Source organism: Hemicordylus capensis, chromosome 3 (genome assembly GCF_027244095.1).
Source record: "Hemicordylus capensis ecotype Gifberg chromosome 3, rHemCap1.1.pri, whole genome shotgun sequence".
NCBI lineage: Eukaryota > Metazoa > Chordata > Lepidosauria > Squamata > Cordylidae > Hemicordylus > Hemicordylus capensis.
The window spans coordinates 151,378,429-151,391,877 of NC_069659.1; the positions used below are offsets into that span (position 1 = coordinate 151,378,429).

General features: G+C 49.4%; 1 protein-coding gene across 1 annotated transcript; it reads right to left on the reverse strand.

The window, feature by feature from the left end:
- Positions 1-435: 435 nt before the first annotated feature.
- POU4F1 (POU class 4 homeobox 1) lies at positions 436-3,122 on the reverse strand. Its single transcript, XM_053310220.1, has 2 exons — positions 2,717-3,122; positions 436-1,625 (listed from the first exon to the last, which is right to left on the reverse strand). Exons 1-2 carry the CDS (start codon positions 2,837-2,839, stop codon positions 585-587), a joined length of 1,164 nt encoding a protein of 387 aa, XP_053166195.1. The 5' UTR covers positions 2,840-3,122; the 3' UTR covers positions 436-584.
- Positions 3,123-13,449: the final 10,327 nt, after the last annotated feature.

A 13,449-nucleotide genomic window follows, 5' to 3' on the forward strand; every position in this document is an offset into this window, starting at 1 on the left:
TTCCCACCAGCTTGACTTCCTTCCCCTCCCGCGTTCAATTGGTGACTGGTTTTGTAAAAATGCGTCTGTAAGGGCTCGTGTGGTTCTCTGCACAGTACTTATTGGTGTGTGGTTATGCTTCGGCTCGTCCACTCTTTCCGAAGGGATCGGACTCAAGAAAGGAACTCCCGCTCCCCGCTCTGCCATTTATACGCACACCCAAGTTAAAACTCTGTTTTTGTTTGTGTTTTTCCTGACTGTTTCATTCCAGCTGCACTGAAGCGACTCCTTTTTCGTGGGATTCCTTCCTCTCCATTGGTCCTTGGTCCCCAAGCGACGTTTCCCTCCCTCGTAGAGTCTCTAGTTCAAACGAGAAGTCCGTTGGCTTCCCAAACTTCAACTCCCCCCCCACCCCAACACATACACTCCCCTCCCTTGGCTCCCCCCTCTCCCTTCCGAAAAAAGTCTCCTCCCTCTCCCTCCCCCATCTCCGAGGGGCTTGGGACTTTGATGTGGTCGTGTGCGAGTGTTTTGCCTGGGTCAAGGTTGGTTGGTTTGGGTGAGAATCGGAGAGGCGGTTGGTTATTGTTTTTGTTTGTCTGTTTTTAGTACGTGGCGGAAAATTTCATCCTTTTTTGCTTCTGTCTCTGGTTGCAAAACCAAACCCGCACCACGTTCTTTTTGAGGTCCAATTTCTCAGCGATGGCTGCGATCTTCTCCGAGGAGGGCCGTGGCTGGACAGCGAAGTACGCCTCGAGGGAGCGCTTCTCCGGCGCCGCGATGGAAGTCCGCTTGCGCTTCTTCTCGCCCCCGTTGAAAAGCTCGGGCTTGTTCATTTTCTCGCGCTGGGCGCCCTCGGCCTCCTCCAGCCAGGCCTGCAGGATGGGCTTGAGCGCGATCATGTTGTTGTGCGACAGCGTGAGCGACTCGAAGCGGCAGATGGTGCTCTGGCTCAGCGAGCCCACGCCGGGGATCTTGAGGTTGGCCAGCGCCGAGCCCACGTCGGCCTGCGTCACGCCCAGCTTGATGCGCCGCTGCTTGAAGCGCTCGGCGAAGGCCTCCAGCTCGCGCGGGTCCGTGTCCGAGTCGCAGATGGAGGCCAGGCCGGCCGCGCCCACCGCCGCCGCTGCCGCCGCCGCCGCTTGGCCCGCCGCGCCGCCGTGGTGAGCCGCCACCAGCCCCGGGTGCGGCAGCCCCGAAGGCATGTTCATGGCCGCGGCGGCGGCCGGGTGCGCCAGGTGGCCCAGGCTGTGCATGTGAGAGTGCGGGTGTGCGGAGGTGGAGATCAGCCCCCCGCCGCCGCCTCCGCCGCCTCCTCCGCCACCTCCGCCGCCTCCTGCGCCCCCGCCGGCCGCCCCTTCGTGGCCCCCGCCGCCGGTCATAAGCGCCAGCGAGGGCGAGGTGATGTGCTCCAGCAGGTCCCCCGGCTCCAGCGCCTGGTGGTGGTGATGGTGGTGGTGGTGATGGTGGTGCCCCAGCGGCACGGTGGAGGTGGAGGTGCACGGCACGCTGTTCATGGTGTGGTAGGTGGCGTCCGGCTTGAACGGGTGGCTCTTGCCCTGCGACACAGCGATGTCCACCGCCGCCAGAGCCTCGGCCCGCGCCAGCAGCGTCTCGTCCAGGCTGGCGAAGATATTGCTCTGTAGCTGCAAGCGACACAGAGAAACGGGGCAACGGGGCAGGCAAGAAGGAGGGCAAGGAAGAGTGGTTGGAGAAAGAAAGAAAGAAAGAAAGAAAGAAAGAAAGAAAGAAAGAAAGAAAGAAAGAAAGAAAGAAAGAAAAGAAAGAAAGAAGCCATTAGAGAAATTAGTGGGGCGAAAGGAGACCCCAAGGAAGAAAGAAAGGGGGAGGTCAGCGATGGGGAAAAGGAAGGGCATTGCAAAGAGGAGGAGGAGGGCATGAAACGTGGAAGGGGGAATGGAAAGACGATATAGAGAAGGACAGAGCGGGACGAAGGAGAAGCAAAGGAAAGGGAAAGAAACGAAGAGAGAAGCGATAAGGGGGAGCGGGGAATGGACGAAGCAGGGGCATCATGGAAGAGCATAGGAGTGGCAGAGAATGGAAGGGGGGCGGTGGAGAGGCACCGAGGGATGTTGATGGCAAGAAGAAGCGGTCGGAGAAATGAATCAGCGGGAGAAGAAGTTCGGAAGAGGGGTGGATGTGTTGGGACAAACCGGAGGGGCAGCCGGGGAAGAGAGAACAGAGGGATGGACAGATCAGGAGGAGGAGGGATCGGGGAAGGAGGGGAAGGGAAGAGGAAAGCCAAGTGGTTAGGCAGAAGAAACGTGAAGAAGTTTTTAATTGCAAGAAGAGAAAGGGGGGGGGGACCGCAAGGAGCAAGGCGAGGCAACGCAGGGGGCATCCGCGGCGGATCCAGGGCTGGAAAGTGCCGAAGCAAGAAGGGTGTGCTCTGGAGTGGGGCTGGGGTGTCGCAGACACAAGGCGAGCGCATTCCTTGCGGGGCTCAAGTCCTACAGCGGACCGGGAAAGTACACCGGGAGCCGGCTGGGGCGGGGGAAACAGTGGGAACCCCACTCCTTCTAAAGGATCCCAACTAGGGGAGCTGCAGAAGAAGGGGGAGGGAGAGAAGGCGCCGACGGGGCTGGCTGCGAGGCTGAGGCACACCATGCAGCAGAAAGAGAGAGGCACACACAGAGAGGGAAAGAGTGCGAGGAAAGGGGGGCAAGCGGGAGGAAAGGAGGGGGAGGGGGGGCCCGGCTGGCGGTGGGTCGCTTACCGGCGGAGTTGGGAGACACGCTCTCCTTATTGCTTCCGAGCTGGAGTGCAGCGACGGGTACTTGTGCTCGGGGAGAGTGGGGTGCATGGCGAAGTGGGGCTGCTTGCTGTTCATGGACATCATCTTGAAGGCTTGGTGTGTATCAAAAATGAAAAATAAAAATAAAGGAAAATTTAGGGGGAGGGGCGGGCGGGAGAAAAAGCAAACGAAATCCACCAAAGGCGCCGCAAGCGTGCGGGGCAGAAAAAGCCTCTCCTAGCGCCGGAGCTTAACGCGGCTGCAGCAGCAGCAGCAACAACAGCGGCGGCGGCGGCACATCCGAAGCTGCTGGTGCTTGGAGCTCCCCGGGAGCGCGCACGCCGAGCCTCCCTCCAAGCCTCGCCGTCTGACTTATCTGCCTGCTCTATCCCAGGGCTGGCAGGAGATGCGCTCTGCTTACACCTGAGCCCCACATCCCGTGGCTCCCGACCGGCTCTCCCTCTCGCGAGAACTTGCGACTCCAGTTTTGACAGACGTGCCTCGTCTCCCTCCTCCTCCCTCCTCCCCTCCCCCTCCCCCTCCCTCCCCCACCACCCCGATGCATTTCCCTGCTCACGTCTAACCAGCGCCGGAGTCTGCCGCTAGTGACAAAGGCCAAGGCAGCTGCTGGTACACCTGGAGCTCTCCAGCACGTGTGCCACTGGCACACGGACAGATGTGTTTATCTGTGCAGGGGGGGAATCTAGACCCTGCGCCTGTGTGTTCGCACAGATAAGCAATGGCAACGGCATGTAGATCTCTTGCACCAGAAGAGGTGCAGCTCAGTAGATGTGCCGTGGATAAAAGATGGGTTAGTGTGTTTGTATATTTTCTTACCGTTGTTATGATCAGGAGCGCCGTTGTAGATCCTCAGTCTTTTTGTTGCGATTTATATGCTTTCATGATTGCTATTTTGATTTCATATCATTACAATAAGTAATTATGTACTTATTTTCCATCTATTATTAGTACTGTTGGTATTATTAAAGCTATCATTTATTCTAGAGTTATTGTCGTGGTTGCATTCGGTGGGCCCAGCGCTTTCTCCTTTTTTCTCAGCCGGTCTACAGCTCCTTCAAACGGAAGTATTTGAATTTAAATTGAATTTAACTGAATTAGTTCCACTGACTTCAAAAGGTTCATTGACACCCCACTCCTATAACATATCTCTTGGGTGGGGAGGGGAAAGCCAATCGAAATCAAGAGGGCTTGCTTCCTGGTAAGGGTACAGTATTTAGGATTGGACTGTAAGGCTGAGATCCTATTAAAAAATCCTCTTTTTTGTTTATTAAAGGAAGGAAGTTTTACTGAAGTCAATGGGATTCCTTCCTCCAAGTAAACGTGATGAGGATCGAGTTACCAAGAACCAGTTTTAACTCAGGATCCTGGGTGTACCTGACTTGTGGGCAGGGAGGGTCGGATCCTTCCTTCCAGAAAAGGAACTTGTATAATTCACAGCATTTCCATAGATGCAATTGTCTTTTTGTATAGGTGTTATTTTTCCAGAGCCCAGCCCTCCGCTTTGCCCTCTCCTACATTCCTACACTGGGTATTTTTGTGCTCCCCGCTCCTGATTTGTCATGTTTTCGTTTGTCAGTCACTGCATCCTTCAACCTGCTTTTGAGAATGAATCATTTTGGAATGTTTTTCCTTCTACATGTATATGGGCTTGGTGGGGGGGGGGGGCGGTCTGAAGCAAGTCAACGCCTAGTGATACCCACGCAATTCCATGCGGAAACACCTGACGACTCGAGGTTTGCTTTGTTTATTTGTTTGTAATTCTTTTGTCAGCCATCCCGAAAGGAGAGCCTTGTCTCCACCTCCAGAAAGTGCTTTGTGGGCAGCAAACGCTGCTCTCTCCTCGGCTTCTTATGATCAGCTAGATAGTTGGATCTCAATCGAGACTGATTCCAAGTATGCGCCTGTGTGTGCACGCGTACAAACGACCAGCTGAGAACTAGAGAAGTCTGGCTCTTACAGCTATTGAGTGGGAGGGAGGGCCAAAGAGGAAGGTGGGGGGAGGCTGCGGATGGGTGTGTGTGTGTATGTGTGTGTGTGTGTGTGTGTGTGAGAGAGAGAGAGAGAGAGAGAGAGAGAGAGAGAGAGAGAGAGAGAGAGAGAGAGATTGTCTGCCACTGGCTGTAGGCGAGCACGCTTGGCTGGTAGTACATTTTATTAGAATGAAAGGAACAGGCTTCTAAGTGCATCTGCTTAGGACCCCTCTTCTGCCCCTTGCACCCCTCTGCCCCCAGGGTTTTATTTCAGTTACTATTGTCACTTGATTTACGTAGTCAGAGATCTCTTCCTAAGGACCAGGTCAATTGCCTTATGCATTCTAGCAACAAACCTGTGAGGTAGGTCCCTATTGTTCCCATTTTATGGAATTAAAACCGAGGCTGAGTGATAAGATTGTCCGGCTAGTCTAGTGCAATCCAAATTGAAATCCATTTGCTAGTTCTGGTTTGCCCCCAAAGCAAAACATTATAACTGTGACCATGGGATCGTGGGGCGGGGAAGGTGATTTATTCGCTTTGAAGGAGCGTTCTTCTTTGCCGCTCACTAAAGTGTTTGACTGAGCCCTCGATGACAATCCCAAGAGAATGGGCCCGGTAAACTCCCCATAGAGCTCTGCCCCCCCCCCTCTTTCTCAGAAGCACTTCACCGCTGCAATACTACGTCCTAAGGTGTATGCAAAATAATTTGAATAAAGGAGGGAGGTGGGCTTTGGGTGGGAGGAGAGTGTTGACAAGGTCCCCCACCTTCAAGGAGCGATGGGTTAGTCTACGTTTCATGCACCGAGATTTGTGTACACACGCACGCTACGAAAACCCACATTTTCCATCACATGCCTTCTTCCCCCTGTTTCTCCTGCAGCCAAAGCGGCTATGGTGCTCATTAATTTCTGTCTTCATCCTTGAATGCATCCCTTGGGGTTCCTGAATTCAAATTTATCTCGGTGAAGTATGTCCTGGGAACTAAAACATTCTGATCTGTTGTGGATGAGGGGTTGGGAGGAGGACAGGCATTATTTATCTTGTTAATTCTATATGATCGCTAATTATTGTTCTCTTATTAAAGACTTATGGTTGCTTCTGGCTTGAGTTGTCTTGTCTTCAGATCTTCAGTTTACAAATGATGCCTCTGATCGATTGTTTGGAACAGACCAAGCCACGGGAAACGGACCTTACAGCCTGCCACGAAAGAATAGCGTTTGGGTATGTGGCCAGGGTCTTTAGAGAAACCTGGGAAGTTGGAAATCTTGTACAGGAAGTTGGCCCAGCCAGAATATTCTCCTTATTCCCATGGCACCAACCATACTAGAAGCAGTCTCAGATGTGACATTTTAAGTGTGGTGAAAGTGCTTTGAACACGTTTGCTACATTGTGAGGCTTTTGGTTTCAGAGCAGAGAATGGGTGTTCAAACCAGTTCCATCACACTTTCCATGTCTTTCTTGACTTCACCCTAATATTCCGGACCAACTCAACTGAAACAGCCTTATTTACAAACTGTGACTTCGTAAGGAGTTCATTGTTGCGGCCTTTGAGATGGTTCTTGATGTTGACTAGAGTTTCCCAATGATGGTGCAGGCCTTTTCCTTGGCACCAAAGTATACTCTATGGGAATTCAGAGGTATATGGTCACAGATGCATTTGGACTGCCCTAAGAATGTAAACATATCTCTAATCAATCTTCTTAAATCCTACAAGTCAGAGCAGAGAAACCTTGACATACTTGCCGGAGAGAGGCACCAAAAAGGCACCAAGTGAAGGTTGATTTCGAGAACCATTTACAAGATCGGAAGACATAAGTTCATCTCCCCCCCCTCCATCATTCCTTTGATTAAATTAATACATTCACTTTCTTTTGCTGGCAACAGAAATGATATTTGCTTTTTGCTGAAAATATTTTTGCAGTATCTCTGCAAAATCTTTTCAGTATCTCTGCCGTTTCAACTCCACACCCAATCCTAAACATTATTATTGGATGTCCCCAAAAGCGATATGAAAATCATTATTACTCTCAAGGGCTATGCTTGGTCTGGGTCTGCTTTTCCTGTGGGAAGGAGAAGTCCCTTTAAGAAGCCAACAAGAAGGGAGACTATTGACCGTCTATATTCTGCTAGGTTTTTTCCAGGCTGGAAGTACAGTTGCATCATAACTCACTGTAACGAAGAGTCTTAAATATATTTAACATACACTTCATATTATGTTTACTGTAACCAAGGGAAATCAGCGGCAGGGATGGTTAGGGTAAGGAGCTTCTCAGCTACTAGATCAGCGCGTTTTCAGGAACTCTTATTGCTGGACAGCTCCATTCACGTCAGATCATCGCGCCTAAGGAAGCGAAACAGAAGCCCCTGATGCCAGTTATTTGGGAGGAAGACATAAAGTCGAAATATCCGTTGGTGTAAGTTTCCCAGTTGCACAGGGTTCTTCGTCAGGCATTATCTAGCACTCAAGCTTGTCAATGCATGGTATCGTGTCATCTATGAGAGAGAGAGAGAGAGAGAGAGAGAGAGAGAGAGAGAGAGAGAGAGGACAGATGGGTTAAAAGTTGTATTTCGCCTAAAAAAAAAATCTCATCGATGGAAATAAAAACATCTTCATGTTACCAGAGGACAGCCAACATTCCACCTTTAAGGCGCCTAAGCAAGATCACAGGCGAGTTGTCTTCTGCCTTCAGCAATCCAGAATAATTACCACCACCTTGTTCCCAATTCACACACACTGAAATCCCCATTCCACCCATAAACGATTGAAAGGGTGTGGAGAAAGCTATCCTTTCCTGCTCTTGAACCATTCCGATAGCGAGTAGGATGGGCTACTCTGGATAGCTAGTCTGTGTTCCATGACCGCGATATTGTTGACAAAGGACTTCTTCATTAGGGTGAAATAATAGTCAGGGTGGTTAAAATGTGAAGGGCGGAGCAGAGGTTCCCCCTATTCTTTCCGTACATTTTAATGTCGCTACACTTCTAATCTGGTTCTTGATGGTAAACAGGAGGAGTTCAGGATATGGTGGTTATTTTGGATTAGGCCGTGGTTCGGAGGAGGAGGAGGAGACTGACCTTCCCTCACTGAGACCTGCCATTGTTTTCAGCGGGTGGGAATGGGTCACTATCACTTATTATGGTGGTATATTTCCAGACCCGAGCTCTCTTGTCTCTTCTCTCCTGCCGAGGGCGAAGGGAAGGGATTACATACAGGAGCTGGAGTTGTAACTGAAGTCCCCAAGGTCCCTTTTTCTTCTTCTCTGCCTCCCTTCCCCAAGCAGTGCCTCCCTCCAACAGCACAGACCCTTCCACAAATACCATTTCCCCTCCCGGAACCTGCCTGCCCGAAGTATGCCCCTCCCCCGGGCCTCCTCATATATTTTAATTCTCGCTTTTATTCCTAATGGATACCTCTTCCATGCTCATGAATACTGATGGTCATAAGCACTCAGGCTTGGAGGGCCCAAGTTCGTGGGAGACTCGGCTGGAGGAGAGTTCTGTTTTTATGAGCCAGTGTGGTCAATAAAATCAGAGTGAGACAAGTATATTTCACATAAGAGGCAGATTACAGGGACAGAGGCAAGTACGTCTCTCTCCTCTCCTTTCCTCTTCCACATGCTGGAAACAAGAAGGTTCCCTTAACCGTAGGAACCACCTAACTGGATAAGATCTGAAAGCAGCACTTTCCCCCGCCCCCAATCCCCAGTAAAAAGCACTTCTACAGATATTACTATGTGGAACCCATTATCGCTGTTTTCTCTGTACAAAAATGCTACAAAATATCTGTAACCTAAATAGGGGGTGGGGTGGGGATTAACTTTATCATGGCACCATACCTTACTAGAGTTTCCAAAATAAGAATACACCTGATGGTCATGGGCAGAGTAACTCACAGTATTAACATTTCTAGGGGGAAAGGGGGAACATATTCTATTATAAAATAAAAGGTAAAGTGTGCCGTCAAGTCGATTTCAACTCCTGGAGCCCACAGAACCTTGTGGTTTTCTTTTGGTAAAATATAGGAGGGGTTTACCCTTGCCTCCTCCTGCGCAGTATGAGATATAGTACCAGCGGGGATTTAAACCGGTAACCTTCTGCTTGTTAGTTAAGCATTTCCCCGCAGCGCCACTTAAGGTGACTATATGGGGGACACACACCGTTTTCTTGATTTCAGTGGCGCTTGCTTTCTGCTTAGTTGCTGAAGGCTGATAATCCAAGTCTAACAGCACAAACCATTCTTTTTTTAAATTCAAAAGGAAGTCCCATTGAAGTTCCTCCAAGGAGGCTTACACATGAGTAAGTGTGTTTCGGAATGCAGCCCAAATGTCGTCTCCTCATCACTAGGACTTACTCAGCAGAAAGTCCCAGTGAGTTCAGTGCGACTTGCTTTCTAATTCCAGGCAGGCCTGCTTTAAAAAGGAATAAGTCACATTGAACTTAGTGGCATTTACTTCTGAGCAAAAATCTGCCTTTGGATCCAGGCCCAGAGCTCTCCTTCAAGTTCAAGACTTCAAGTTTAGGGCAGGGGAGACCACACCAAAAAAAAAAATAGAGGAGGGGCAGGTTTTGCTTTCCATTACTTGATTGCTTTCCATTACCATCCTGACACTAATCACCTGCACCCAATCCACAAATCGGCTATACTAGACAAAGTATCTTGCACTGCTTTTCTAAACACCTTTGCTTGAAAGTCTAACGTCCAAATGTTAGGTTTCCGACTGTATCCCTCCGACTTCGGAACTGAGTTGGAGCCAAGTACTGATCTGTAGCTCGCATGATTTATGTGTTTGCCACAGTTTAATCGAAGAGCTGATTCGCGCATGCATGTTCATCACCTGATGGCAACGGTGACCTCCAGGTGTGAACGAGCCATCAACGACCAACCCCAGGACTGGAACTGTGACTTTGACACTGGACTGGCGTCACTTCAGCCACCCATTATGCGTTTGGATGGAACCACTTAGGAGCTAAGGATCGAGTGACGGGGTAGCTTGGCTTTCTGGATTCCTGGGACAGCTACAACAGACAAGAAAGAGATCCCGTACGTTTACTAGAAATCAAGATTAAACAAAACTGGCTTCCCTTCACCAGATCGAGAGCGGGTGTAGGGAGCGAACCCCACCAATCTACCTTAAAACAAATCCCTACGGTTGAATGCACAAAAAGTCTTTCCATGTCCTAATGAGGACATTCCCCGACAACAGCAAGGCCCTGCTAATTAAGCGATGCGCAAGCTGCAACGATGGCTTTTGCAGCCAAAGTGTAGAATGTTGTCATATTAAATATGGAAAAGCTTGATTGTGATTTCGAGCCCCAAGGCAGCGCCAATGTCCCCTTAAGGGAGCCAGAAGAGCGAGGGCGGAGGCAGCGAGTTGGGAGAGGCGCGTGGTGTGAGTAGCTCTGAGAAAGTCTGTGCTGATTGAAAACGGCACGTGCCAACTTAAAGCACATACACACCCCTCCACCCCCCACCACACACTGTGTGGGCCGATCCCGCCAGACAATGGTTGCAATGCCACGCACACTTATCGGGGAGTGTGTCCCACTAAACATCCTAGGACTTACTTCCGGGGGAAACACTCCTGGGACTGCCTGTTAGCCCCCTTTGAGGTCCCGGGGGTGTGGAGGCCCTGGATTTCAGCCCGGGGTAAGAGCACCATTGCTCTAAAGTAATTGTAGCGCACAATTACTTGGGAGTCATCAACCCGTTTCACACAGCAACCCGTTTCACACAGTGGCCCACCAGATGCCTCTGGGGAGCCCACAGGGAAGAGGCGAGTTCATGCCCAACTGCTATATAGTGACATCTAAATCGCTAAATCCGTCTAACTTTAGTGTCCAGCAGGATATATTTCCCAGCAATGGTGCTCTGACCCCAGGCTGAAGTCCGGGGCCTCCACACCCCCTGGGGGCCCTAAGCTTGCCCAGAGTGGTGTGGTCGCTACTGGCCCCGCACTGCGCCAGGCGGCCCAGTGTGATTATGACCGGTGCTTTAGAGACAGAGCAGGGAGTGGGGAAAGAATTATGTGGGATGGGAATAGTTAATTTGCCTGTCGAAATGTTTCTGCTATTGCATATTTGCATGGATATAACTCTTTTATATTCTTGCATTCTTGTGAGTTCAGTTGCTGTTTGTGCCCTCACCTGCTAATAATATTGTGTTTGTCTCGGTGTGCGTAGGCAGATGATGTTTAACTTGCAGGAGGGGGGATCCAGGGGGGTGAGGGCTGAGGGGGGCTCCAAAGGCCTTTAGGTCCAGGCTCCCAAATTACCTAAGTGCACCTCTGCTTCCCAGCCATAAACAATGCCCAGGATCAGGCTCCACTTCTCCTGGGGTCGACTGAGCTGAAGAGTTAAGTCTGCCACCGCTCTCTTCTATTGAAACTGGACTGGTTGAACCATGCATGTTCACTCCCTGACCAGGGTCATGTCAAGGTAGTGACTTGGATGTATGAATGGGTGATCTCCCATATCAAGCAGGACGGAATCACCCAGTGGCCCCCCCCCACACACACACACACACTGGTCACAGAAGTGAGGGGACAAGCTGTGCCTCATTTATGTTACATTTCTGAAACTGAGTTGAGGTGGGAGAATGGACTTGTGGGGAGCCCATTCTGTCTTGGATCGCCTCAACAACGTTCCCCCCCCCTTTAATGGATCTCCGTGTGCATGTTCAGTCCGGAGCCACCGAGTCTTGAATTAATTCAGAGCTGGGTCACGGATGCGACTACAGAACTCTTTGTTTTTGTTTCTGCCCCCTCCCCGCCCCCCCCCTTTTACTGGGCACATGGCTAGTGGAAGCTAAATCTGTAAACCGATTCCATTGAAAAGTATTGGGTGTGAGTTGACACGAACCCTCTATGATGTTACTATATGCGTGATGGCCCATTCAGACATGCAAGTCATCTGAGGTGTTGCAGTCATCAAACGATGCACTTGGATGTGGAACCAGCCTTCAGCTTCTATTGCATGGTGCATACTGCCTTCTAGAACTGAACTCCATTTCACGTGTCTTGCAGTTCCGTAAGTATCAGAATCCTGCATTAGGCCGTCGTATTTCCACTCTGGCCAGTTTCACATGCAGGGCTGGCCTTCTGTCCGGTACCTGGAGGAGGAGGAGGCGGGTCCCGCCCCCGCTTAGGAACGGCTGAAACACGTTTCCCCAAAAGGAGCTGCAAGGGGAGGAGATCGATTAGAAGTGAAAATGTAAATGCCATCCGAGAGGTTTGGGCTTGCCAAAAAACTAGAGCGAACGAGCTGTACTCCAGTCCCCAAGCACCCCCGCCCCGCCTGTTTTCTTTCTCCTCTCTGTGCAAATCGGAACACATTCAGGGGGAAGTGGAAGGGGGAGGGGGAGGGAAGAGACTGGGAAATAGTTGCCTTGTCATGTAACACATTGCGCTGATTTATTATAAAATTTTAACGAAATCATGCATATTTCAACAGCCTTTAATCACTGCATGAAAATTTAATTCATGAACTGTAGCACGTTTAAATAAATGAAGTGTTAATTCATTAGGATTAATTAATTTGTTAAAGGATTGTGGGCAAGGTTAAGGTGGAAGGAAGACTCTTTGTTAGTTTCCTGGCTTAATCACCAGGTTTTGTTAGCAGTAATAATAATTTTTTTTAAAAAAAGAAATGGCAAGAGTGGTTGCTGGGCTGGAAGTGAAACTGGAAGAGTGAGATTCAACATTGTCAGCAACAGCACAAACAGATGGGGAGAAACATACACAGATGTGAAATCAACCCTCCAAATGGACGCAGCTGGTGAAATGAATCAGCCCTCGGAGTGGTCCACACACTATGAACCCTCCGAATCGGGCCCAGACTCATCTGAGTTATTTTCTCTGGTATGCCGTGTGCCATGGGCAGGATCCAGGCTAGCTAGTCCTATGTATCCCTGGAATCCATGAGACAAGTGATCATAACTAAGTTAAGTTCCATTAATTTCAGTGGGGCTTTGTCTGGACGCTGTCTCATATGATGAGATCATTCTGAAATCTATGATTCAAAGCACTTTACTTTTGCAGTGTACCTTGTGAGGGAGGAATATATTCAGAAAGTTTAAACGCTTGGCTGCCATCTCTAAATACTTAAAATCATCCTCCCAAAGTGTTATTGAATAACTGAAACCTACAATGGGAGCATATAGACATGTGGATGAAAGAGGAAGCAACAATAAAGAACACTGCTTTCTGTTTGGGGACACACATTTTGGCCCAGATGGATGATTATGATACTCCTCTACTGGGCCTTCTGCATTATCTTACAAAAGGGCAATGAATGAATTAATGAATGAAAATAAGTAATTAGGGAAAAATAGATCACTCATCAGCTGCCAATCTGTAGTAAAACATAGGATAGAATCATAATCTCTGTGAAATCTCAGATTTATCTTAGGCTACATTTTAAAGGATTGGGAGATATAACTACGCTTTTGATTAACAACATTCACTTTCTGCTTATTTGCATTTCAAAGTAAATTAGACCAGGCTGTTTGACTCAGATGAGTCACACATTCTTTGCTTCCAAAATGGCACCTGGAGCTACATAAATAAATGTACATGAAAAGTGATAATTAACAATAAAAATATTATAGGACGTTATGCCATAGTGTAACCGAGGTATATCCAGTTCAGACTATACATTGAGCCTTTTCTCATGATCGTGAGAGGGCTTCAGGGTGGGCGGCGGGGAGAGCATGAAAAGCTCACC